The 26,870-nt window shown below is 41.1% G+C and overlaps 1 protein-coding gene across 1 annotated transcript in view; it reads right to left on the bottom strand.

The window, feature by feature from the left end:
* Positions 1-26,489, bottom strand: part of SLC17A6 (solute carrier family 17 member 6) — a 40,523-nt gene extending 14,034 nt beyond the window's left edge. Inside the window, exons 1-6 of the mRNA XM_066364316.1 lie at positions 25,453-26,489; positions 22,057-22,309; positions 20,439-20,557; positions 4,035-4,149; positions 2,495-2,582; positions 1,892-1,978 (exon numbers count right to left, since the gene is read on the bottom strand). Coding sequence (XP_066220413.1) covers positions 1,892-1,978; positions 2,495-2,582; positions 4,035-4,149; positions 20,439-20,557; positions 22,057-22,309; positions 25,453-25,538 — 748 coding nt within the window. The 5' untranslated portion in view covers positions 25,539-26,489. The remainder of the gene's footprint in view (positions 1-1,891; positions 1,979-2,494; positions 2,583-4,034; positions 4,150-20,438; positions 20,558-22,056; positions 22,310-25,452) is intronic.
* Between the last annotated feature and the right edge of the window lie 381 nt (positions 26,490-26,870).

The following is a 26,870-nucleotide window of genomic DNA, read 5'->3' on the forward strand; positions in this document are numbered from 1 at the left end:
ATGCTCCTTTTAATTACTGAACATGACAACACACACAATTCTGGGACAGACAGTGGGAATTCGGTATAGGGTACTGATTATGGACTATGGGTCTCCCAGATTCAAATCCTGACTATGTCATTTATTAGCTATGAAGCCTGATCAGGAACTGAATCTCTCTAAATCTCCACTATAAAATGAGATTTTTAATCTCACTTTTCATGAGATTGTGGCAAAGAAAAGTTAAAGGAGATGATGCATAAAGCAACCAGCACAGTGGAGGGCTCAAAATAAGAACTCGATAAATGAGAGCTCTTGTGATTCAGAAATAATTATCATTACCACTCTCTTTACGCATCTAAAGTGCCAGATACACAGATAATTGCTTTTTTACAGGGCGGAGTAAAAGTCAGTTTACAGATGTGAGTATACAGAATACAGTTAATTCTTATATTTTTATTTATTAGTTATTGTATTATTTTCCATACTAACAACTGTAGACTTACTTACACCCCACCCTGTATGCATTATCTTTTTAAACTTTAGTCACTATAGAGGTCTTATTCTACTAAGTTTTAAAATATCGATATTAAATGTGTGGCTCAAATACCCAACTTTTCTTACATATAGCAAGTAAGCAAGTACCATCATACAATACTTTCAGATTTTCTAATATTTAAACTTCATACCATTCAATGATAAACATAAAATAAGTTATAACTTGATATAATGAGATTGGTTTTCATAAATGCTTTGTGGAAATTAGTATCCTTACTTTAAAGCTATATCATGCCTTCACTTAAGTAATGGACCAAGGCACAAATCAGAGGATTTAAATGAATAGCCTTTCAACTTGTGCTAAGTACCCTATAAATAAATGCTTGAAACTTTTTTGAATTATGAACTCTTGAAAATCTAATGAAAGATATGGATTAAAAATCTGCTGAAAAGTCCTCCCCAGAAGAAAAGAATGTATAAATGTATGTATGGCTTACAAGTTAGAGCATTCATAAATCCACACACTGTCCAGGACTTTTGAGCCAGAATAAGAGCCCCTCTTATAAAGTATATTTAATGACATTCTACAAACATAAGGATTTGCTCCGATGAGAACATTTCAAAGTGGAAATGGATCGTGGCAAATTTGGAAGCAGCCAGATAACTGTTCTGCTCGACCGCATAACTTCATTAATCTTTCAGATTCTCATGTCCGTGTGCAAAGATGGTATTAATCAGTGACGATATCAGCTGGAATTCAGCTCTCTTATATTTTCCCTTTCCTGGCTATTAAAAGGTGTCTTTTAGAGACTTTGGGGGTACTTTCAAGTGGTAAGCTTTCAGCTTCTAGATAGAAAATAAACAGAAAGGGAGTTTGAGCTTTGGGTTTCCTGTCCTGTTTTATTTCCATTTGGGGACTTACTCTCCTTTAATTCAGAGGAAAGGAGTATGAAAATTCAAGGGACTGCTAATATTTCATCGCAAATTGAATTGTTTTGTTAGCATTACTATCATCATGCTGCTTTCTAACCCGACTCAGCCTTGAGGCGGCACGAACAGGGAAGTAATCAAGAAAACTGAAGCAAAGATGAGAAGTGGGTGCCTAGCTCTTTCCTTTTAATCAGCTTTGAGTCAAGAGCTAACATTAATTTTTTAATTCAAAACCAAGGCCATCCTGTATTGTACATCCCCAAGTTCCCATCAGCGATGTGGTTGCTTTTGTAAAACAATAAATAACAATGTACAGAAAATCATAGAGTCAGAACATTTTCCCTGGTCTCCTCAAGATGTAAGGAAAGGATTCTTAATGAGGATCAAAATAAGTAAGTAAACACAGAAGTATATTTAGTGATCTATCTCATTATTTTAACTTATATGCATTTCTTTTAACTCTACTTTATAGAAAATAACATACCATAGACATAGAATACTGAAGACCAGCCAGTGTACTGAACAAGAATGCCAGCTAAAGGCATTGCAATCACAGCTCCAGCATAGGAGCCTAAAGTAGAAAGAAAAATGGGAGAAAGATAAGTGAAATCAATAAAAATTCTTGACTTTATCTCATGTTCCTTGGTTTGCTCACACAAACACACATATGCACACTTGGGTGCATATACACTCACACCCACGCATCTCCAAACACATACATACTCCTACATATGTAGCCAGGAATACAAGACTACACAAGCAGATATAACTTACCCAGGACACAACAAAAATTTCAAAATAATAAGACTAAAATAAAAATTAAATTTAAAAGACAAAATAAAAATCATTTATAAATATATTTGAAAGCCTAGATGAAATGGATGAACTAGAAAAAATACAAAGCACAAGAAGAAATAGAAGATTAAAGGAGACCAATAACAATCAAAGAAATTGAAGTGACCATCGAAAACCTTGCCTCATGTTCTCTTTCTCCCCAAATGGTTTTACAAGTGACTTCTATCAGTTTTCAACTCTTATTGTTACTAAAGTTTCACCCACCAGAACTAAATTGGAACACAGTACTTACCACAAAAGGATGTAGTTGCCAGTCTACTCCTCTCTAGCGGAGGGGCCCATTTGCTCCATATTCCATGACATGCTGGGTAGGTGACACCCTGTGATGGGGGAAGATGTAGATCAGCCATTCAGGATCCAGGGTCATTGGAAATAAGCACATCCCTTCTCTGATGCTGTTTCCTTACAATGGGCACAAGGAAAAGCTACTATTCATGGGACTCGTTGATTCCCTGACATTCTGCTTTAAAGCTTTCCACCCAGACCAAGAAAGACATGGCATCTTTTTAGTGACCTGTTCAAATTCTCCCCACCCTTCAAGTCTTATTTCTACCTCAATGTTCTTCTGATCAAGACAAAATAAAAGATTCTATGTTACTCAGTTCATTTTCAACTCTGAACATTTTGAGAAATTTGGAAGACTTTATTTTGAAGCATTAAACTCAGTGATTCCCAAATATAAGGAATGCATACAAAGGAGGTAAAGCTTAGATCCTTAAGGCTCACACTTCCTGAAAGCAGTGTCTAGAACTTAGACCCTTAAAATACAGCTGCCCCTCTATAGCCACAAGTTCAGCATCTGCAGATGCAACCAATCTCAAATCAAAACTATCAGGGGGAAGAAATGTTTTCTTTTTTGCTGACATGTACTATGTAGTTGGATATACCATAGTTTGTCTTATTATTGATATTTTCTAAATAATATAGTATAACAACTATTCACTGATCATTTACATTGTATTAGGTATAATAATTAACCTGAAGATTGTATAAAGTACATAGGAGGATGTACATACATTATTTGCAAACATTACACCAGTTAGATAAGGGATTTGTGTGTGTGTGGATTTTCGTATCCAAAGGGAGCTCCTAGAACCCATATCTCTCGACTCCCAGTAAATGACTGTACCCTTTTTTTCTGTTACTTTGATCCTATCAATTTTTCCTTCTTTTTGCAGTAAGGAAGCTGTTTTCAGTGTCTTAATATCTTATCTGATTTATCTTTTCCACTATACTCCTTGAAAATGGAAGAGGTAACAGGCAGGCCAGTCTCAAGGTTTTAAAGGCTATTTTTTCAAAGGCAGTAGGCTAATGGAGCAAAAGTCAGTCTCTGGATTAGATACCCAAATAATATATTCAATGAAATACATTAGTGAAAACTCAAATAATGATTCAAAGCCAATAGGGACTTGGTATAAAACTCCCCGGAGATATTAATTCATGGTTATTGACAGCAAAAGACGAACTCAGAATTTTTTTATCACAATATAATACCAAAAGTGCCTGTCCTTCTTCTTTTCTTTTTATTTTAAGTCAGTCACTAAACATGTCCTTAATACCACACAATTCTAGAGAAGGGGAGGTAAGCAGTCACAGTTGTAATTTAGCATCATTTTAATGCAAAATAGCTGATTGCTTAACTTTTCCAACTTTTTAACACAATGTAGACACAATCCAATAAGACATATTTATTTGTAGATCAAGACAAAGACTGTCTGCTGGTTCTTAATAACATGGCAACCTTAAGACGCTGTCATCCTGTAGTTCCATACCTCAACAAGTCCCTGCAGTATCCTAACAAAGATGACACACCCATAATGCACTCTGGCTGCTGATGGGATTAGCATATTCAGGGTAGAGGTAAGAAGTATGGCAGCTCCAAAAACCCTAAAAAACAAAAGGAGTTAATAGATCTAAATTTTTCAGGTTAAGTTAATCACAAGCAATTTTAAATTAGAATGTTTTTTTTTTCTTTTCTCCTAAAAGAATAAAATATGTTCTGGACTTGATCGCCTAGAGCCATTGCAAACAGATTCACGGACTATCTTGAAATGCTAGAAATGCAAGGAATAAATATGGCTATACATACTTCATAGATGTAATTGCATTTTACACAAATTTAATAAACCATTGTATATGTTTTTGGTTTATATCTCAGTCTACAATGTAAGCTGCTTAAGGGGTAGAGCTTGTTTTAGACACACTGTTACATCCCCAATACTATGTGTCGGGCACATAGCAGATACTCATAAAGAGCTATTGGAAAAATAATGAGTGTCTGAATGGAACTGTGCTCCAGATTATACAACTATTTTTAACTGCCGTAAATCAGTATATCTATTAAAATTTTATGAATGATATCATATTTTAAATGCCCCAAGAAAATCTCCTGTCCCTTAGTACATGTTTTTATAAGCAAAATATGTTTACTTCATATATGTCTCAGTTTTTTTCTTTTTTGCACGTGGGTAGGTGGGGAGATTGTGTTTGAGGCACACTGCCAGGAGCATAAATATACATAACGATTCAAGAAAAATAGTCAGTTGAGCGTCATTCCGAACGTCAAGGTTGTGGTTCAATCTCCAGTCAGGGCACATACAGGAAAAAACCAATGAATCCACAACTAAGTGGAACAACAAAATGGATGTTTCTCTCCCTCACCCTCTCTTTCTTTTTCTCCCCCCACCCCAGTCTTTCTGAAAACAATCAATTAAAAAAAAAGAAAGAAAAGAAATGCTGGAAATGTGATGCTAACATTTTTATCCATCTGCAAGTAGAAAGTCCACTTTAATATTAAAAAATATTTTATAATGTTCATACTAAACAAGAAAAACATCTCCATATATGGATAACTTTAGAAATATTATCTTACAGAGAAATTTTGGGACATAGTATATCTAATAAACTTAGCTGTATACTCTGTGCAAGTTTACTCAAGTCAAACACTGAACCTTTAACTCAGTCAAAACTGGTTGCCCATAGAAGCTCTAATTCTTCCAGGGGACACAGTTAAATGCAACTATGAAAGATTTGAGTTTCTGAAAGGAGTGTTGATCATTATTCATCTACTACTGGAATTTGAAAAAGGATGCTACACAGGGTTGAAGTGGATCAACTCTTTTTCTGTGAATCCTAAACTGGGTCAAATTCTTCTGTTTACTTGATACAGCCAAATATGCCCTGTCTCAGAGGTTCACTCCACTGAGGTAAACAGTGAGTCAGAAGGTGAATGTTCTATTCCATTTTTCCTCTGTGCCGTTTGCTGAATAGGTGTGTGTGTGTGTGTGTGTGTGTGTGTGTGTGTGTGTGTGTGTGTGAAAACATAATTTATTTCCTGTTTGACACAAACTTTCTATTTCTCAAAATAATTATGAAAATGCCACACACCTAGTGACATTAAACTTCTGCCAATTATAGATTTATTTTCCAGAAAAATCTCGCAACCTGTCTTTGGAAAATAAGAATCCAAAATTATAATAAATTTTTATTTAAAATATATTTCAATTCTTGATTATTACTTTTAAATTGAAAGAATGTTCACCTCTCTTAAGTCTACCATCCAAATGTTTTTGTGTGCAGTCCCCAGAACCCTTTGGGGGTCTTGTTTAGGGCTGAGAGGAAATAGGACGGAGTAGATGGTGCACATTTTTTAGACCTGGTGTTAAATGGTGTGTGTTCCCAAAGGCCAGTTGGGCAAACATATCTTTCCACTGTTCTGGGAATTTGAAGGTGGTACCCGTGCAACAGAAGGAATGAAGGTGGAAAGGGCAAATGATGCAGGAGTTTTGGTCATGTGAGTAGGCAGCCTGGGTACTAGCAAACGTGTACTGTCTTTCTGTGGATCCATTCATCGACAGTAATGAGACTGACGGCCTAAGGCTTTAAGGATAAAGAGGACCAGAGCTACATAATGCTACAGGATTTTCCAAAGTGTTTATATGAGTTATGCATCCACTCTCTTCAGTCCTTTGGAAGAATTATTTCAAACTGTCATCTATAAACCAAGGATATCAGAATTCCCTGGAATGCTTATTAAAAATGCAGATTTCTCACCCCAGACTTTTCAAATCACAATGTGATGAGAGTAAAGACTGGAAATCTACATTTTAATAAGCAGTCCAGGTGATAACTTTGTGTGCAAAGAAGCAGCAGAAGGATTTTATCCTGGTTTATCTAACATGCATTTTATTTTCTAATAATTATTTTGAAAGTATGAAGGATGAAGGTCATTTCCTATGAATATACCTTCCAAAAAATCACTTTATCCCTTTTTGAAGGGTTTTAACATACTGCTATGCTTAGATAAGTAAGAGAGAGATGAATTTTACCCAATCTTTAGCTCATTTCCTCAACCTCCACACCACTATTTAAGAAGGGCTCTTTCTTGTGCAGTACTGTCCTGTGCCTTGTGTGATGATTAGCAACATTCTGGCCTGAATACACCAGATGCCAATAGCATATACCCTCCAAACTGTGACAACCAAAAATGTCTCTAGCAATTGCAAAATATCCTCTGGGGAACAAAATCATCCACCAGTAGAGCTATACACATCAACCATGAGCTATTTGTTGAGTGCCCATTCTAGTCAGATCTAAATTTCATGAGTGCTATTCAACTTGCTACACACCATTCTGACATTTAATGCACCATAAATCCACAACCACCTAACAATCCAGTGACATGGTGTATTTTGGGATGGGGGTTGTTTGTATTTTTCCGAAGTGAGAAGTCTTGGAGCTGGGGGGGGGGGGCGGGGAGGGAGGAGGGAGACAGACTCCTGCATGTGCTTGACAGGGATCCACCCAGCATGTCCACCAGGGGGCGATGCTCGTCTCCTCTAGGGCGTTACTCCGCTGCAATGGGAGCCATTCTAGTGCCTGAGGTGGAGAGCATGGAACCATCCTCAGTGCCTGGGCCAACTTTGCTCCAGTGGAGCCTTAGCTGCAGGAGGGGAAGAGAGAGATAGAGAGAAAGGAGAGGGGGAAGGGTGGAAAAGCGGATGGGTGCTTTTCCTGTGTGCCCTGTCTGGGAATCAAACCCGGGACTTCCACATGCCAGGCCGACGCTTTACCACTGATCCAACTGGCCAGGGCCGACATGATGTTTTTAATATACCCATTTTACAAGTGAAGGAACTAAGCCTGAGATAAGTGACATCAGTTATACAAGTGGTTAACCAGTCCTAACTTGAGAAGCCCTGTTTTAAATCGTCTGATTCCAAAGCCAGCGTGTTTTGCCACTAGGATTTACATCTGATGATGCACATTCTATGTCATTAGAAATGTATCTCAGCCTTCTAATTGTAAATTTAAACAATAATTTTCACATGGCAACTTGAAATCACCCTACTATTCCTGAAATAAAATGTTCATAAATTACTTTCAATGTTTACTTGCCACTCTTGCCCTGAGAAGTGTTTCAAATGACATCCTAACATTTGTAAATGCTTCCTACTTTTAAGTTCCCTAATTCCTTTTATTATTTTCTTAATTATTCATGGCCATAGCATCATAGAAATGCAAGGGCTTTTCTCTAACTATTCTCTAACTAATTAAAAACAACATCCACCAAACTTCTCAGAACCTCATCTTCTTTTTAAACTGACATATAGCTGGTATACAAATCAATATCCAAGTAATTAAAATTCTGATTATCAAAATTCTTTCCTATTATGGGAAGCCTTTACACAATATCATAGTGTACTACACACAGCCAGACTGAAGCAGCCACTTCAGTCAATATTCATTTAGGTATTCACACTTCAAATCCTTGTAAGACTATATTTAGAGTGGGGTATTTTGCTGAAAGGGGGAAAGAGCTGACAGTTACAGAGTTCTTGCTATACTTTTCCTCTATTATGCATTAATTAATTTAATCCACAAAACTCTGAGTTACACTTCTCCCATTTGACAAATATGAAAATGCAGACAGAAAGACTGCAACAGAAAAAGCAAGCAGCGGAGCTGAGGTTGGGATCGGGGCCTCTCTGACATGCAAATCTTTGCTCTTTCATCTATGTGATGCTACTAGGCACTCAGAAAAGGACAAGGGTGGCCCTTGGTGTAGTTGGAGAGTAAAAGAGAGACAAATAACCAAGGGACAACTTATGCCAAAGGCTGGAACAGGAAGGAGCACAAATGGAAAGCATGGGAGGAAGACATCCATTCCAGCTGGGGTGACCAGGAAGCAAGTCCTTCACAGAGACACTTCCAAGCTGGGCCTTGGAAGAGGGATACAAAAAGAAGAAAGAAATTCCAAAGATAGGAACTGGATCAGCAAAGATTCGAAAAAATGGATGGGATTACATTATGTACCAGAAACTAGGGCAGTCTTTAAAAGGGCAGTGCATGGTGGTAGAGGTGAATGGGAGGAGTTAGAACATCAAGAGTGAGATGATGAACAAGGATCGTGTGAGGGTGATTTGAGGAAATGCAGACAGGCCAAGGAATGGGAGAACAGAATCCACAAGACCATGGCTTCTAAGAAATGATGAGGTTCAGGGTCCTAGAGGATAATAGATAATTATGCTCTAAAAGTGACATAAATATGAAACTTACTAGAATTAAGGGGAGAGAGATCTATGAGGCCAGAGAGATAGAAGGTAATCAGGATTCATGTTTAGTCAAGAAGATGTCTTGCAGAGGAACAAGGGTTCAAAGTCATTAATGATGGTAGAGAAAAAAAAGGGGGGGACATAAATATGGTACAGAATTGTTATAAAATCCTAGCTTTATTACTTAGTAATGATATAACTGGAAAACTACTAACCTTTCTAAGCTTCTGATACTTCTCTATAAAAAGGGCAGTGCACATTTTTATAGAGAAACCATTACACAATGGTTTCTAGGACCAGACTGCCTGGCTTCAAAGTTCATTTCTGTCACTTATTACTTGAGCAGTTTACTTTAGTATTTATGCTTCATTCTTTATCAACAGAAGAGAGATATTGAAAGAACCTAAGAGTTATTACAAGTAAAACACCCAGAAGAATGTCTGGCATATCCTAAGCATTTAAGGGATGTTAGGACTTGTACAATGATAATATATCATATTTTGTAGGATTGCTGTGGAGCCAAATGAAATAATGTATCTAAAAGGTTTGGCTGGTGCTGACACATAAAAATAAATCCATAAAGGAGTCAGTCAAGTGGAAATAATTTCATCCAATTGTTATTGAACTGCTAATGTGTACTAGTCCCTATTCTGGATCCTCATTTTAAACTGTCAGCAACAATATTAGAAGCTATAACACTATCCTTATTTCTTAGATTGAATAACAAATCCCAGTGAGTTTAAACAACTTGTGAAGGTCACAGAGATACTAGGTGGAGAACCATGGTTTATATTTACTCAGTCTGGTTGTAGATCCTAGATACTTAACCCTTAAGCTGTACTCTACATTAATGGAAGAAGAACTAAAATGAGCACTAACAATGCCTGCAGCAGCAGATAACATAACAAAATTTTGTAAGACAAAAACATTATCAAAAGATAGATGGTCACAGAAATGGAGAGCAGGAGCAGGATGCTACACCCACCCCTCCTTTTTAAAGGAAGTAAACAGTGGTTCATTTAGGGAGGGGTTTGCCTTTTTATGAACAAAGCCTAGGATTCAAAAAAGAAATAGAAGAAATAGTAGAATTGGGTATGAAAAAGAAGTTCCAGAATATAAAGTAGTTCAGCGCAGGGACTTCCAGGTTTTACCACATGATGATAATAATCACCTTAGGGGGCTTGTTCAAACACAGAACTTAATTGCTGGGCACGGGAGGAGTCAGTAGGTCTGTGAGGGGACTGAGAATTTGCATTTCTAACAAGTTCTCAGTTCCCAGGTGATACTGATTCACTTTTCTTGATCTGAGATTCATTGGTTTAATAGTGCCATGCTAGATATTCCCTCTAAACATCACAAAAGAGACAGATCTGGGGCAGATGCAGGCCTAGAATGAACAGAGCTAGACAGAGCTGAAATGAGGGGCTTCCTTCTTATTACAGATGGGAATGGCAAGAGTGGGATGGAATCACCTCATAAGAGGGACGATCTCCTTGACGAAACACGAATCATAATTAAGTCATTTGATCAAGACCCGACGTGAAGTTTGCTGACCTAGTTTTAAACTGTTCTCATTGACCAAATTGACTCAACAGCTGCCATATATTTTTAAGAACATACAAACAGCATAATATAATATTAGTTAATAATACACTGTATGTATTTAAATTCCAGTTCTAATTTCTTATGAGGTACAACATTGAACAAGTTATTATTAAATTCTCTAAGCCTCACTTTCTACATCTGTAAAATGAAGATACTCAGTTTTCATAATTCAAAGGATTGTCATGAAGATTAAATGAATTAATTATGAAAAGGGACAGTGTCCTGTTCACAGTAAATGGCTCATATATACCAGCTATCATTGCATAGAAATTTCCTATCATTTAATAGAGTTTTCAGAGAATTGTTATTCTTTGTTTCTTTCTTCCGGAATGTTTTTGACTTAATTAAATAATGCTATTTCTGTGACAATGGATTTAAAGTTGTTTCATTTCATCCTGAAACTCTATCAGCTTACATTTCATGAAAACATATAGTGGGAAGTCTATCTCTCATTTGAAGGTACACAGATTTAGTCAGCATGCCTTCTCCTCTTAATCCATTTCTCAATAGTCACTCTAAAGCTATTAGACAGGACACATATGTTTCTTTTTAGTTCTAACCTCTAAATGAATTGTACCAGTGTTGGCATCTCCTCGCTCTCACCCTCAATATTTCCCTTACATATACCCACATACACACACACCTTTTTTGCAGCTAATCTCTTCTCCTAACAGATATTCCTAACATACTGTAGAGCCCTTTTAGAAGACTTTATCTAAGCTCTGTGTTTCTCCACCCCCCAAGTTATTTGAGTCTTTTGGGAAAATATAGTCCAGGTCTGTCTTTCACTTCCTCACACCCATGATGCTAGCGAAAGGCTTTGTATATGGCCTGTTCTTATACTTTTGTATTAAGACTTCCAATAGAGGGCCATGGTAACTTCCATTCCTGGGGCATAGTGTGTTATAACAGATAGTTCTGCTCTGAACCTGCTTTATCCTAGTCTCTTTTTCAATTGACCATTTATTTGTTCTTGAGTTTTTAATGGGGACAAACTGCTGTTCTGAGTAGCCTAACAATCATGGGAAGCTGAGTGACTCTTATAGAATAATTGTAGGATGGCAGCTATGGACTAGAATTTAGAATACTCCTGTGAATAAAACCTCACTTGAGATAGTTGCTGAGTTCAAGTACATGGCTCCGTCTGGCCTCATCCTTAAGTCTTCCAAACAACACTGTAGACTCTCCTGAAGCCACCTGCCATTACACTTACTGTTCATCATAGCAACCTGCTCACCCTCTGAAATCACGGTCTCTCAAACACCGCTTTCAAAATCACATTAGGTCATAATGCTTTAGAGGTGATGTACTCTTAAAGAATCTCACCATTTATCAATACTTAATGTAGCTGTGCAAGTTGTATTATGTTTGACAGTCATCATTTTTCTTTTACGTGATGTTACAAAAACCAACAAACAAACATGAGCCTTGAATAGAGTTTTGATGTCTCGATAGGCAAAAGAAAATAGATTATATATTAAAGACATTTCATGTTTGTGTGACTTTTATCATCCCTAGCATGGGTCTCCACTTCGACACATAGCTGCATCTCCCAGCACTGCTGCCCTGAAAACAAATCCATCACAATAGATTTTTCAATTTTATCCACTTATCAAAAGACTTGCCTAAAAGGCAAAATCATGCAAATATATAAATCTTAATTATTCCACAGCCATACCTTTTCCTATGGACCTAAACCAGCGCTAAGTAATACAGTGATAAAAAAAAAAAAAAAACACTGTAAAATAATTTTTAAAGGAACATGCACAGTAAAGCTAGTCAATAGGAGAAGTTTCATTAGAAAAGAAGCACATTATGTGAAATCAGACACGTAGTTCTTCCTCTCAGCAGCTAGGGATCTTAGGGAAAATCACTGCTACTCTGGGTTCGTGTCTCTCATCAATAAAACAGGGGTAAGAATGTCTGCCTTACAGAGCCGCTATGAGGAAGAAAAAATAAAATAAGGGTCATTTGCTTATTAAGATTGCTGTTCATAATGATAAGCCACTTGAAAGCTACTCAACACTGTTGTTTGCCTCAAGATTTCCTCCACAGCAAATAACATACAAAAATGATTTAATTTGCTCAGTTTCAAGTTTAAAACTAATTTCTATGTTTTTTTTTTCTGTTACACGCACAGACATACATGAGTGTGTTTTTAAGTGCTTATATTGTAAGAAAATGTCATCATTTCACACTGAAAGACAAAGGAAAGGAAAATATCTGTGTGTGTGTGTGTGTGTGCGTGCGTGTCTAAGCGTGGTGTAGGAGGCTTCATATCACCAACTACATAGTCCAAATTGAGAAGCATATAGTATTGCTGATATGAAAATGTCCTGGAAAGCAAATGATATTGTTGAAAACCTGCAGCATGCCCTGCCTGATAATTACCATTCGGTGTGGCCTGAAGCAAGTTAGCTCTGAAATTCCCAATCATATCCTTTTTCCTATGACCCAGAGCCACAAGCACCCTCATATATGAGCTCACCCCTCAAGGATTTGTCTGGAAGAGGTGACAGAAACATTGGTGACTTGTCACTTCTACAGATTATATCTATTTTCCCTGAATCAATCAATCAATTTCCATTTGGGCAGTGGCTTGTCACTTAACAGGGAACTAGTATTCTTCACCCCAGGTGTGGCACTAATCCTTTCCAAGAGGGTCTGCAGGAATAGAGTGATTCGGGCTGTTTAATCTATTTAATCTAATCAAATCGGTGCTCAGGCACCTCCCTTCATTACATCTGATGCCCCCACTCCCATTTTAAATAAGGAATACACAAGCGCAAGCTGGCTCTCTGGGTCCCTGGATACATCATTAAGTTGTAAAAATGACTTCATCACTCATGACAGAGAAATTAGACAGCCCCAACAGTGGCATATGGCAGAGGGAGAATCATTCTACCAGCTGCCCACCTGACTCTCTCCTCCCTCAAAATCATGTCCCTCCCCTCCAGAGACTGCCTCTTCATTGCAGGAGTCGGATGTGGGATGTGGCAGCCACAGGGGAAGCCAGAGCCAGTGAGGGGTGAAAAGGGGGGGATGGAAGGGGAGAGAAGCTGAGAGAAGCTCATGTCAGCAAACCCCGTGCAAGCCCTTAGGGACCCCTCCCCCTCTCGATCTATCTATTCATCTTGTGGAAAGGGTATTTTCTTTTGTCAGGAAAAGGAAGGCCTTTTTCTGCATTGCCCTAGATACCTAACCTATAGGGCCCACAATGGGAAGGCAGCTAGATATTTCATAGGCAGCGAGATGAGTGAGATACTCAGCTCTAGCCCTACCAGCCTGAATGACTATAAACTGTCTTTCCACCACAGCAGGAGAGTGGTCCCTTGCAGCAGGCTTTATGTTTATAGTCTGAATTGTTTTCTCACACAAAAGGAACTTGCAAATGTTTCTCACTGGAAAGGTTAACAGTGGAGGGATTCAGCCGGTTTGCACCAGTTGGGCAAAATGATACCTAAATTTTTGTTGATTTCAGTGACCCAGTTGTTAAAATGGCACTTATAATCAGGGTTCTCTCTAAGGTGGGCGCCTGGGCAGCCACCCAATGTGGAAATCACAAATTTACATTCCTTACTCTTTTATAACATTCATCTGCACAACAGTGTATTCTAAGTGCCCATAGTAATGTTCATTCCGTCCATAGGTGAAAAAAATTGCAAGTGAGGATGCCAATCAAGAAACAATACGAAATATCTTAAATAACAGTTTCATTATTTTTTGTCAGGTATTATTCAATATTTTTCATTAATATTTTAAAACTCTTTCTTATAGCATAATCTAGTTTTGTGTACCTCTTTTAATGTTCTTAAGTATTAAATGCATGAAGTAATAAACTACCTTTCAGTATATCATCTTTTTTATACTTAAAACGGTCATTAGGTTGTTAAAATTATTTGAACCCCACCACTGTTAAGGAACCCTAGCTTGCAATAAATGTTACAGTAGAAAGGTAAGCAGAGAGGGAAAAAATATGATAGGTGACAGATAGATAAATAGGTAGATAAATACATAAATAAAGGGTATTTGTGTGCGTCTGGTGATAAGACTTTAGATTTCCAATACATGCTTACTCCAATACAAGAAAAAACACCTTTATTGTTTTATTTCTATGAAGGCAAAAGACAGAATAGCTCCAGCAAAATTGTTTCTTTCTGGGCTTAAAATATGAAGGTGTTGTGTCTAAAGTATCTTTGTTCCTCTCTTTCTGAAAATCATTCTCACCAGAGGATTTTTCGACATTAGGTTAGCCAGAATATTTACCTAAAGCATATCTAATTTCATTTTTATAAATAAAATTAGACATTAGTAAATAGTTTTAAGAATCCATCCATTTGATCCAGTCATTTTTTAGTGTAAATTACTCTCTCTTTTAGGTGAGTCATATAAATTGAATTTGATCATTTAAAATCCCAAGGAAGAACCCTTCTTCTTTGCAGATCAAAGGTCTAAACTATCCCCCAGTCATGCTCCTACCTCCGCAATCTTATAAACCCAAACTTTCAAAGGGTCTGGGCAAGGAGAAAAAGTTCTAAATACCATGTTTTCCTCCACTGAAAAGCACACTATTTGCCTAAGTCACTATCAGGTTTGGATGTTGACTTTTGCTGATAGAAGAACAGAATCACTCCTGTTGTGCCAAATTGTTTGGGAGCCAGTGCACACACAAAAATAAAGTATGTTTCTCCTGCCACAGAAACCTAAGGGTCCCTTGGGCCTACTAAAGGCTTCTCTGTCTAATTCATGGATTTCTGTCCAGGATTTGGGGCATGATAGACTGTAGGCACCGATTCAGGGAGCAGATGGCTCAGCCTGCTGCTGAAAGTGAACTTTGCAATGAAGCACATAATATCAGGCAGAGATGTTCGATTTCAAAGTGGAGGTTGGCTGTGGTCATGCACTATGGGACACCTGAGTTTTACTCTCAGTCATTTTGTGACTTGGGCAAGTTACAACCCACCTGATTCTCTATTTGCTTTCTTGGTCTGTAACCTGAGAGTACTGGATTAGATGAGCCTGGTCCAGCTCTAAAATGGGTTCTTTTTGTTACAGGGAGTTCACTTTACGATACAGACATATGCAATCTTCAATCCTTCTTCAAATAAAGAACTATTTTTTTTTTTTTAGCCAAAGTCAAGTTAGAAACCCAAGAGATACCTGAAAAGACAGAATGTTGTACTAGGAACTGAACCCTCTTTACATAAAGGACAGGGCAGGGGAAATAAACAATAACTTTCAACAGAAAAGTCTAACCTCCTGCTCAAAGGCATTTCTCTAAGTGTATTTATGCCTGGCTATAATTCAAACGCAGCATGCACTGAATTACTAGAACTCTTAATTCTATTGGCTGAAAATAGTTTTAACAAAACTCTTTAAAAGCCTTCAAACGAGAAATAGCATTTCCAGTGAACAATAATATTAATAATGTGCATGAAAAATAATCTTAAAGGCAGAAATCTGACATATGAAAAGAGGCATTTTTATCACAATAAAAATAATCCTTTGTGTTATTAATACTTAAGGCAAATTTAAACACAATGCTGAGTGTTCACAAGAGTTTTTTCTTTTAATATTTTTTTCTGAATTTAAGTTTTTATTATTAATGAAGAATAACAACAATTATTGAGTGCCAAGTATTTGTTAAGAATTTTACACTTACCAGGTAAGTATTTTGGTTTTAGTCTTCCTTTACAGAAATATAAACTGAGGTGCAGAGAATGTTTTGTGTCATTCTATTAAATGGCACATTCAGGAGGAGACTGAACCCATACAGTTTGGCTTGTTTTAGAATCTATATCTCAAGCATTATGCCATACTGCCTTTGTGTGTGTGTGTGTGTGTGTGTGTGTGTGGCCATACTTTGTTGTGATGTTCATTTTATTTATTGAGCAGGGATCTATCATGGGCCAGGCACTATGAGGTTTATGCAAAGTATAAACAGTAAAAACAACACAGACAAAACTACTTGTTTTGTCATGACACTTACATTTTATTGGAGAAAGGCACACATTAAACAAAAAGAAAAATATTGGTATACCAGGTGGCTATCAGTACTATGTAAAAAACTAAAGCAGGGTTGGGAAATCAGGAGGGAAGGACATGATAGAAAAATTTTAAATAGAGTTTAAGTAATATTGCCACCTATACTAGAGTGTCAAGAATAGTCTATATCAGGGGTCCCCAAACTACGGCCCCCCCGCGGGCCACATGCGGCCCCCTGAGGCCATTTATCCGGCCCCCCGCCACACTTCCGGAAGGGGCACCTCTTTCATTGGTGGTCAGTGAGAGGAGCACATTGACCATCTCATTAGCCAAAAGCAGGCCCATAGTTCCCATTGAAATACTGGTCAGTTTCTTGATTTAAATTTACTTGTTTTTTATTTTAAATATTGTATTTGTTCCCGTTTTGTTTTTTTACTTTAAAATAAGATATGTGCAGTGTGCATAGGGATTTGTTCATAGTTTTTTTTTATAGTCCAGCCCTCCAACGGTCTGAGGGACAGTGAACTGGCCCCCTGTGTAAAAAGTTTGGGGACCCCTGGTCTATATAGTATTATCCATTAAAGACATAATGTTGGCCAAATTTTCTTAGGTAATTCTGATCTTTGATTATACCCACTGCAAAAATTCTGTTGTTTCTCACATTAAACGTTTGCCCAGTGAGATTCCTTCTCACTCTCTCAGTGCATTTTTACCACAATAAAAATCATCTTTAGCCATTTTATATTTGGAATTATCTGGATTACTGTAAGCTCCATGCTCAGTATTGTTTAAAAGCAAATTTAATTGTCCCCAACACCTTTTAAACACTGTATTAAATACCTGTATGTACTCATCTGGAAACATTACAGGTTTGTTGGGAGTGTTTTGTTGATTCCCTACCCTAAGGCCCCCTGTGGAAGTGGCTAAATTCTCCAGCCCAGGATGTGCCATAGCCCTTTAGAAAAGACAAAAGAAAAAATGATGCAAGGGCCATCATCATCATTTGAAACTGAGTTTTCTCTCCCCAGGATTCCCTCATTTTCTCCTCTGCATGATCAGGAAAAACACGGATATTTGGAATTTGACCAGAAGAAAAACCAAGAACTTGTATTCTGCACAAGTATTTTGCTTCATCTCTAAAATGGAGGTGCCAAAGCGTCACTGTTTGTTTTTCATTGAGAAATTTGCCTGGCAGTGTAACCAGGAGCGCCTCTCTCTTGAGGAAGCAGCTTCACACACCCCAGTTCCTCTGTTCCAGTTCCGGCCATAACAGTGATGACACACACTTTCCAGAGTGAGCTTCTTCTACACCTACAGGGAGAGGAATCTGTCCCAGCATCCCAGCGAAGGGAAAGTTTGTTCTATTATTAAATGATCTATAGGGAGGAGCTTATTTGAATGGATACACAATAATTGTAGGCGGAAAACTGATCTTGCTGTGCTGTTTTTACTGTTTTTGAAAAGGATTATAAAGAGAAACCATACATCTTTTAAATCAATTCTAAAAATCTCTCAGTTTTTTGTTTAAAAAACAGCTAAGATAAAATTTTATGTAGTAGATATAGGACTAATCGGACATTCACCAACATGTTAATAATAGGTGTCTCTGGGTGATTAAATTATTTATAATTTCTATTACATTTTCTTATTTTATATATTTTTATAATTAGAAATGGGAATGTTATATATATTTTAAAACCTGTTTTCACAGAAGGCCTCAACTATATATTTTTAAAATATAGTTGTGATATTTTAAAATTGTAGCAAAGATGTCAAAACCCCAAGATGCAATAAAGAAGCTATTTTATAATAATCTTCTATCTGTTCATAATATTTTACAATGAATTTTAACTTAGTTTTCTCAGTCTTGCAGAATACAAAATAATGCATAAGAAAACATTAAGCTTTATTCCCTGGAATACCCATTTTAAGGTAAGGTAAATACAGATCCAAATAAAAATTCTAAAATTCAGAACTCTTTCCTTTGAGAAAAATGTAACAAATAAATTAGCATCTGAGTCAGCATCAGTCTCTTCTTTACTAAATATGTCACAAATGATAGCATTGAGCTTGACTTTTTTTTTTTTTTCATCAGGAAAACCTGTTTACTGACCTCCCAATTTTATAACCAGGAGAGCTGAAGCATCCCTGGTGTATTTTCCTGGCAGGAAAATGTTAGCATTTTAACATTTGGCAAGCCAAAGGTTTTGACTCTGAAAAAAAAAAGGCACAGCCATTATATTTTCATTTCATATTACATTGAGTTTCCTGTATAATTTTTGGGTTTTAGTGCATTGTTGGATAGGTATCCCCTGAAGTAAAAACATTATATATATATATATATATATATATATATATATATATATTCAGATATATATATATATTCAGATATATATATATATTCAGATATATATATATATATATATATATATATATATATATATATATATATTTTCAGAGTGTCTCTCCAGGAAAGTTTGTTTTGTTTTAGAAAATATTTTATAGGGAAAAAAGTATTCAAAACACTATGCATGATGAGTATAAAATCCAAAAATGTAACATGTTCATTGCCAGTACTATTTAAGGCATTATTTCCTTTAGATTTTTCTGCCTAATATTTTTTTCATTCATTTATCCCATTTATAAAATTGAGTTCTCTCCACAGTTAGTGCTTTTCATTTTAAACAGATTCCTTTAAAAAAAAAAAAAAAAAAAAAGAATATCCGTGTCTTGCTGGGTCTCAGTGCTAACCATCCATAATGTCAGAGAAAAAACAATATTCATAGGGCACTATACTTCATCTATTGCACTCTCTTCTTGACATTTTGAAGGACTGTCCAAAAATCCTCACCCTAGAATCCTTAAGCCTAAAATATGTAAATTTCCAAGAATTCCTTCCTAGGCCTTGGAGATGACTGGGAAATGTTGGGTGGGAAGATACCTCTGAGAATAGGACTGAAGATGACAAAAGCCACTGGAAGTGGCCTGGGAAATTTCACTTAGAGATGAAGAGGGATCCGTTTACGTTTATGATAGCAGACAAGAACTCAGACTAGAGAGGTGCCCAGTTCTAGATTACTTGCCAGTTTTGAAGGGCGGGAAAGTGATGAGGTCATGGTACAGGGTCTGAAGAAAGACCTGAAGTCTCTCTTTGGGGGCTCTATGCTGCAATACTGGAAGGAGAGTGCTTGCGTTCTTCATCGGCTTAACAATTCAGACTTAAGGAGCGCTTGGTTTTATTTATCATAATATACATCGTGAAGCAAATGAAGCTGTCTCCCACCCTCCTATGGCTGTGCTCTTTGACACCCCTACCCCATCACTTCTCAGGCCCCAAACGTCGCGGTGCCTCTGCAGGGGGCGCTTGGGGCACTCCCGAGGGCTGACACTAGGACCTCGTCTTGCAGCGACCCCCGCAGCACCGCCCGTGGCCGCAGGAAGCAGTTAAGCGCCTTCCCCTCCCCGCCCCTCCTCAGCGGGGCTCATTAACAGGTGGAATCGCGCCCCTGGAGCCTGAAATCCCGCCCGCCTCCATAGAAACAAATCCTTCAGACCTAGAGCACCATCTGGGCAGGCTCCCCCACCAGCTTTTCGAGGCTCGCTGCCGGGAGGTAGGCGCCGCAGGGAGCCGGGGCGCCCGCGGGACGCGCACGTGGACGACAACAACACGTGACGCCCCCACCCCTTTGCGCGCCCGGCCTCCAGGTCCCAGCTCCGCCTGCTCGCCGCCAGGCCTTAGCTCCTTCCCGGCCTTAAAGCACGTCGACTATTTTGCGAAGGGCCGATTCAGACGGGGCGGACAGGAAGCGACCGCGGGCGCCCGCCCCGGAGACCCACGTCCTTTCCGGAGCCTTGTTCTGGAAGGAGGCTCCGGCAGTTCCTTCTCCGAGAGGGGGGACCAGGGACTTAGGAGCTCTGGCCCGGGGGCTTCCTACTCCCGCGGGGCTGTCGTCCCGGCCCCCCCGGTCTCCGCCGCCCTCCTGAGGGTACGGGTTCCACGACCACGAGCCTGGGCCCGGCCGCGCACGTTACCTGTTGGCTGCAAGCCGAGACGCGATGTAGCCGCCCGGGATCTGGGTGATGATGTAGCCCCAAAAGAAGGAACCGTGGATCATCCCCACGGTTTCCGGGTCCCAGTTGAATTTGGCTTTCTATGGGAAAGTAGGGAAAAAAATTATTTTAATTTTAAAAACCTGGTGGAGGGAAAGTAGAGTCAGCGCCCGAGCTGAAGATTCTGTTCTCCAGCCAGAGAGCCCCCAGTTCCCGGGTACTCCCTGAATTGCGGGCGTGGGGGTGGCTTAATTTTCGTTTCCTAACAAAACAGAATCGATACCTTCTTATAAGTGGGAGATGCTTCTTTCAGCTGGAAAACAGGGCACAGTGTATTGTGATTAATGGCAGAGCTCGGCGCCCTAGTTTTGCTCTCGGAATACAGTCAGGCCGGTTGGGTCACCTCGATGAATGAGAATCCTCGGGAATCTGGTTTGGGAAAATGGGACTCCCTAGGAAGAGATGTCGCTGGCCCGCTGGGGATGGAGACACCTGGCTGGCTGCATTTAGCTGCCCCCGGCCAGTGCGGACAGCAGAGGAATCGCTTAGAGAGCAGAACGGAACCCGGGAAATTCTGGGGAAGGAAGTTGGGGAGCTTGGGGTGGGAGGTGCGGGGTCGAAGGAGTTAGGAAGGAAAATGGGGCCAGCAAACGGGGATGGGCGTGGGCCGAATGACCTGGAGTAGCCCTAAGAATCTGGGAGTCAGTGGAGAGGGAGGTGTTGCGCCCGGGTGATCGTAAGAGCCCGAGAGGGGTGCGTCCGAAGGTCGGGGCCTAACTCTATCCACGACAGCCTCCCCGGCTGCACCAGGTGGACCTTTAAACTGGGAGGAAACATCTGCATCGGGAAGGGTGGAGGAGCGATTATTCCGCCTGAGAACCTGGGGCCCTGTTCTCTCTTTGAATAAAAATGTGAAACCAAGCGCACTTTGCGGGGTCTCCTGGAACGTCCAGGGCTGGTCAGCGCTCACTGTTTCCTGTCCAAAGTGAGAGCCAAATTAATCCTCCCCACCCTCACTCTTTCTGGTTTACTGTCACTCGGATCCCTAGACAGGAAGTAAGGACCCACGGTTTTCTGTGACCTTGACATTGACCCTTCTCTCACCCAACCCACACGTCAGATTATGGGGCTGGATTCCCGGTGACCCCAAGATGCGCCCGCACTGCGGTCACTCTCTTTATTTTTCGGTTTTGTTTCATTTTCATTATTAAAAATGTGGCGGGAATTGGAGGGATTCAGCGGGAAATTATAAATAGCTGCTCTAATTCCTTTGAGTAAAAGAAAAATGTTTCGATTTAGTTTAGCGGACATGACTAAGCCCCAACTTCTTGTATGAAGTTACTCTTCTCAAAAACCTAGTGAGCTACACGCTATTTCCCACTTTGCAGGTGAGAAAGGACAGGCCTAGAGGGCGGAAGCGACTCGCTTCAGGAGCCGAGAGAGGCAGGTGCTGACGATCCTAGAAGGCTCCGTTCAGCAGGGCGGCGCTAGAGGGGCGGAGGGAGGACGGAGCCTGCCCCGTGGAGAAGAGGGGGTGAGGGGTACGGGTCTCGAACAGGTGCGGGGGCTTTGCGCGCCCGCGCGGCCGGCTGCTGCCCACCTCCTTGATGACCTTGCCCCCGCGGTGGATGGTGCTGTTGTTGACCATGTCCACGATGGCCACGCCCAGGTTGCAGCGGATGCCGAACGAGATGCAGAAGCCGAGGCCGCTCATGATGGCTATGATGTAGCGACGCGGCAGGCCGAAGCACGTGCAGTCGCACAGCGGCGCCTTTTTCTCGGGCACCTCCAGGGGCTTCCCGTCCTCCGTCAGCTCGATGGTCTCCCCCGCCTCCTGCTTCTTCTCCAGAACCCTGCGCGGCAGAGCGGAGGGGGCGGGGTGGGCCAGGACCCCTGGAGCCGGGCGCCCCCGAGGCCCTCCCGTTCCCGGCGATCGGGGCCCCTGAGGGCTGAGGGGAGGGGCGCTGGCCCTCCCTCCCTCCGTCCCGCGGCGGGTGAGGGGCGGACTCGAGGCTCCGGGACCCCCCGGGCGCCCCGACCTCGGCCAGCCCCTCTCCCCGCGGCGGCATCTCCTCGCCTGGAACACCTCGGGCCCCCGGCGTGCAGTCCCCAGCCCCCCGGGATCTGTCCCCAGCCCCTCGGGATCTGTCCCCAGCCCCCCGGGGTCTGTCCCCAGCCCCCCGGGGTCTGTCCCCAGCCCTCGGGATCTGTCCCCAGCCCCCCGGGGTCTGTCCCCAGCCCCCCGGGATCTGTCCCCAGCCCCCCGGGGTCTGTCCCCAGCCCTCGGGATCTGTCCCCAGCCCTCGGGATCTGTCCCCAGCCCCCCGGGGTCTGTCCCCAGCCCCCCGGGATCTGTCCCCAGCCCTCGGGATCTGTCCCCAGCCCCCCGGGGTCTGTCCCCAGCCCTCGGGATCTGTCCCCAGCCCCTCGGGATCAGTCCCCAGCCCCTCGGGATCAGTCCCCAGCCCCTCGGGATCTGTCCCCAGCCCTCGGGATCTGTCCCCAGCCCCTTGGGATCTGTCCCCAGCCCCTCGGGATCTGTCCCCAGCCCCTCGGGATCTACCCGCAGCACCTGGATTCACACACACAGGCCGCTTCGGCCTAACTTTCTTGCGGAGTCTGCAGTTCATGAGGGTTATACCCCCAAGGCGCCTTCTGAGCACCTGTGCGGACGCCTCCCAGCCTCAGGGCTTTACCCCGGCGACAGGTTGCTTCCTGCGGCCGCCCAGCCTCCCGCGGGCCGCTCAGCGGCGGGCCCGCCCTACCCCTTCCCTTCCCCGGCAAGTCAGAGCTTTCCAGGATAAGGACGCCGCGATCCCGCCCCCGAGCTGAGCCGGGCGACTCCGGGGACCGAGGCCTCTCCTGTCCAGCGCCCGCGCCGAGGTCTACGGACGCTCAGGGGGAGTCGCGCACCCCACGGCCCCTTCCTCCTGCCTTAGGGTGCCAACCTAGCGTTCCCTCTCCGGTTACACATCTTGACTATTTTTTTTCCTTCTTATTACTCGAGTTTGAAACAAAGGCCTCCGCAACATATGGCCGACACCTAAGCTTCCTACTGCCAGAACATGAATAATTAATTCTCAATCTTGCGTCATTACTATCTCGGTTACACACACACACACGCACACACACACACACACACACACACACACACACAATGTCACGGGCCCATTTCCAAAGACTTAAAATGAGACTCCCAAGTTATACAAATGCGCCCCTAAATCAACTCCGGTAAGATGTTCCACATCAGGGTGGAAGGTCTCACGGTGGTTTTTGTTTTTATTTTAAACACAAAACATTTCACGAGATTTCACGCGCCTGATTCAATTCCTTTTAGGCTTTCGTCCTTGGGGGAAGAGGGTAGGGAAAAACAGAGAGATAGAAAGGTTTTACTAAAAACTGATAGCGTTGTTCTGGTCCACAATATATCCGTGAAATCTCTACTTAAAAATAGAAGACGATGAATATGAATGGGTAACATCACCGTGGACCCTTGAGGTGAATACTTTCAATATTTAAACAAAGAACACCACCGGTTAAAATTTGAAGATGTTTCCAATCTACCAAATAATTGATTTTTATGTATGCTCTTTTAAAGGATATATCCAACACAATTGTTTTCACACACACACGGGCAAAGAAAATGAAAATCTAAGATCAATTTTAAGAATGCATAGCTTGGGAGATGACTGTCAAGCAATTGGAGGCTACGGGGTGGGGGTGGGGAGTGGGGAGGAAGTCAGACTTCCAAATTCTGCAGGATAACACCTGGGAATAGCTCACAAACGCATTTGAGACTGTTAAAAAAAAAAAAGGCTTATTCCTAAAGTCCAGTCGCAATGGTAGAACACAGGGCAATATATTCTGGGAGAGAAAAATTCAACTAATGAGATTTAATATTATTTTGTTACATTGGCCTCATAAACTCATATTTCAGAGTTGAACTCTGCAACCTGAACTCCCCACCTGAGGGCACCTGGGCTGGGAAAGAACAGCTTTTTGCAGGGCAGCTGCGAGACTGCAGGGCCCTTGCGGTATACACTGCCGCAGAGGTGCATGATGGAGACTGCACGAAGCCCCCCAGGACCAAAGAGATTTCGAAAACTGGTCATTTTCTTTCCATTTCCAAAGACTCCAGTTTCTCAAATGCGAAAAGAAGCGCTCTCTTGGAATCGTTTATTCTTTTGTTTCTGCCCTCTCTTCTTGATTTTGCTCATATTATTTAGAAAAAGTGCATTCACATAATATCTTGAAAGGATTTAAAGTTGTGAAAGTAAAACAATGACTACAGGGAAGATAAATATTTTTAAAATAATTTCCAAAGTTATTTGGCTGGTTATTGTTATGGTTTTTTTTTCTTACAAGTGCGGTGACCTTTCCTATGGAAGAATTAGACTTCTAGGACAGGTCAAGTAATGAAAGGCATATACACATTATTTGGGGTTCAGAAAGAAGAACTGCTTCAGCTATCTATTATTGATATATTTTGATTCTTCTTGCTTCTTTACAGAAGGCTGATTCCATTCGGGGATTTACTACTCAAGTGGTTTTGGAGCTAGGATCTAAATTTCTTTTTGCCATTATTCTTCATAATTTCTTGATGAATTTTTAAAAGGATTATATATTTTATGCATTTGTCTGCATCAAAGGAATTTAATTTGGTGTCACTATAAGCACCAAATGAAAGATTCTTTGAACAGGTACTGGTCATTTTTCAATTGTAAAGAGGATAAGTCCTGGATAGGAAGGGATGAGAATCTGCAGGTACTGAAACAAAAATCACACAGACATACACAAAGCAGACAGGTCCATTTAGTGCAACATTCCTGAATAAATAAGCAGGTTCCCAGAGCAGCCCCACTCCAGCAACGAACAAGAAAAAAAGACTTTCCCGATCATATTACAATCTCTCTAAGCAACCAGGGTTCACGGAAACAGCCCTGCAGATTTTTTTTCATGCTGAGCCTCAGGCAAATATGGGTTTGCTTTCTCTTACCTGTAGATCTGGCCGAGGGATTTTCCAGCAAAATTCTTTAGCCCCTCTTTTCCTGGGGTCAAAATCCTTTGTTTTACCGACTCCATTCTTGCAAAGACTGGTGTCAGGCTCTTGCCAGATTTAAATAGTGGTCGCTATAGAAGGTGAGAGTTGCGCATATTGTCTTAACCCCTTAAGGTAGTTGTGGGCTTTTTCTTCTCAGCAGAATGGTATTGATGCCAGCAAGAGTGCGAGTGAGAGAGGGGAGGGAGAATGAGAACAGAATACAACAGAATAGCTGCATGCAACCCACGGGTTTCCTAATAGGAGAGTTGGTAGACACAATCAGAAAGTCTCATTGGAAGGGGAGGTTCCGGTGGCAAAAGGCGCACGCAGTGCCATGGTATTTGGGCGGGTGCCGATGAGTCCTTGTCCTGGAAGTCAGTCCACCGAAAAACAATTTAAATCCCCAGTGTTGAAAGCCTTATTGCTGTCAAATCTCCTTGCTTTTAAATGGAAGGGTGGCAATATCACAGAACCCTTGTGTAAGGACAAAGGTAAAAGAATAATACTTTTCAAAAATATGTATATTAGCTGTAAGGAGCAGAGTACTTCCAAAACTCATGGGAGCATCTTAGGTCTCAGGTGAGCAATGCTGCTATTAGTTTTTTCTCCTTGCCTATAATCTCCTCCCATCACGCCGGCGCAACTCTGCTCTGCGGTAGAGTCGAATTAAGATGGAGAAAGCTTGCTGCTCTTCGAAGACTTGAGTAAATAACAGATACACAGTTCTGATTTGGGCAGCGTCGGGGAAGATTTTTTTTCCCCCCTGCACAGCTGACAGCGCCGTGCGGGCGCGTCTAAGCAGAATGGTTCAGCACCACGGACAGAGTAAGTTTCAGGAAATGGGGAGGCTTCTTTTGGCTGACCAGATTGCCAACTTTCTAGGGGAGATGGGTGGATCTCCCTGATGAAACCCTTCTGGGGAATCTTCAGAAATGGATGCTATGGAGACGAAGTGGGAAGATGTCATCATCGCCAGAGTTTGCAGGGAGAATGGTGCATTTGGCTCTGCAAAGGAGGAAGACTTTATTAAAAATTGACAAGTTACTTACTTCTGGTCTCCTACATTTTGCCCAGCATGCTAACACCAAACCTGTTTGTTTCAAGGAAGGAAGATTACAACATATTTTGCTCATGTTTGTGGTATTCTGGGGCACCTGGGCTCACCTGGATATGAAATTTATGTACACAAAATGAATAATTACATTGTTCATGTATTTTGTTTTAACCTCGAGAAGGAAAAAGGAAGAAAGGAAGAGTGGGGAGGGAGAGAGTGACATAAAAAGGAATAAAAGAGAAAGAAAAACATACCTGCAACCTCAGTGCCCTTGGTTAAATAAAACACATGTAATTTAATATAATATATATTCCTTGGA

The sequence above is a fragment of the Saccopteryx leptura genome, chromosome 1, assembly GCF_036850995.1.
Source record: "Saccopteryx leptura isolate mSacLep1 chromosome 1, mSacLep1_pri_phased_curated, whole genome shotgun sequence".
Classification (NCBI taxonomy): Eukaryota; Metazoa; Chordata; class Mammalia; order Chiroptera; family Emballonuridae; genus Saccopteryx; species Saccopteryx leptura.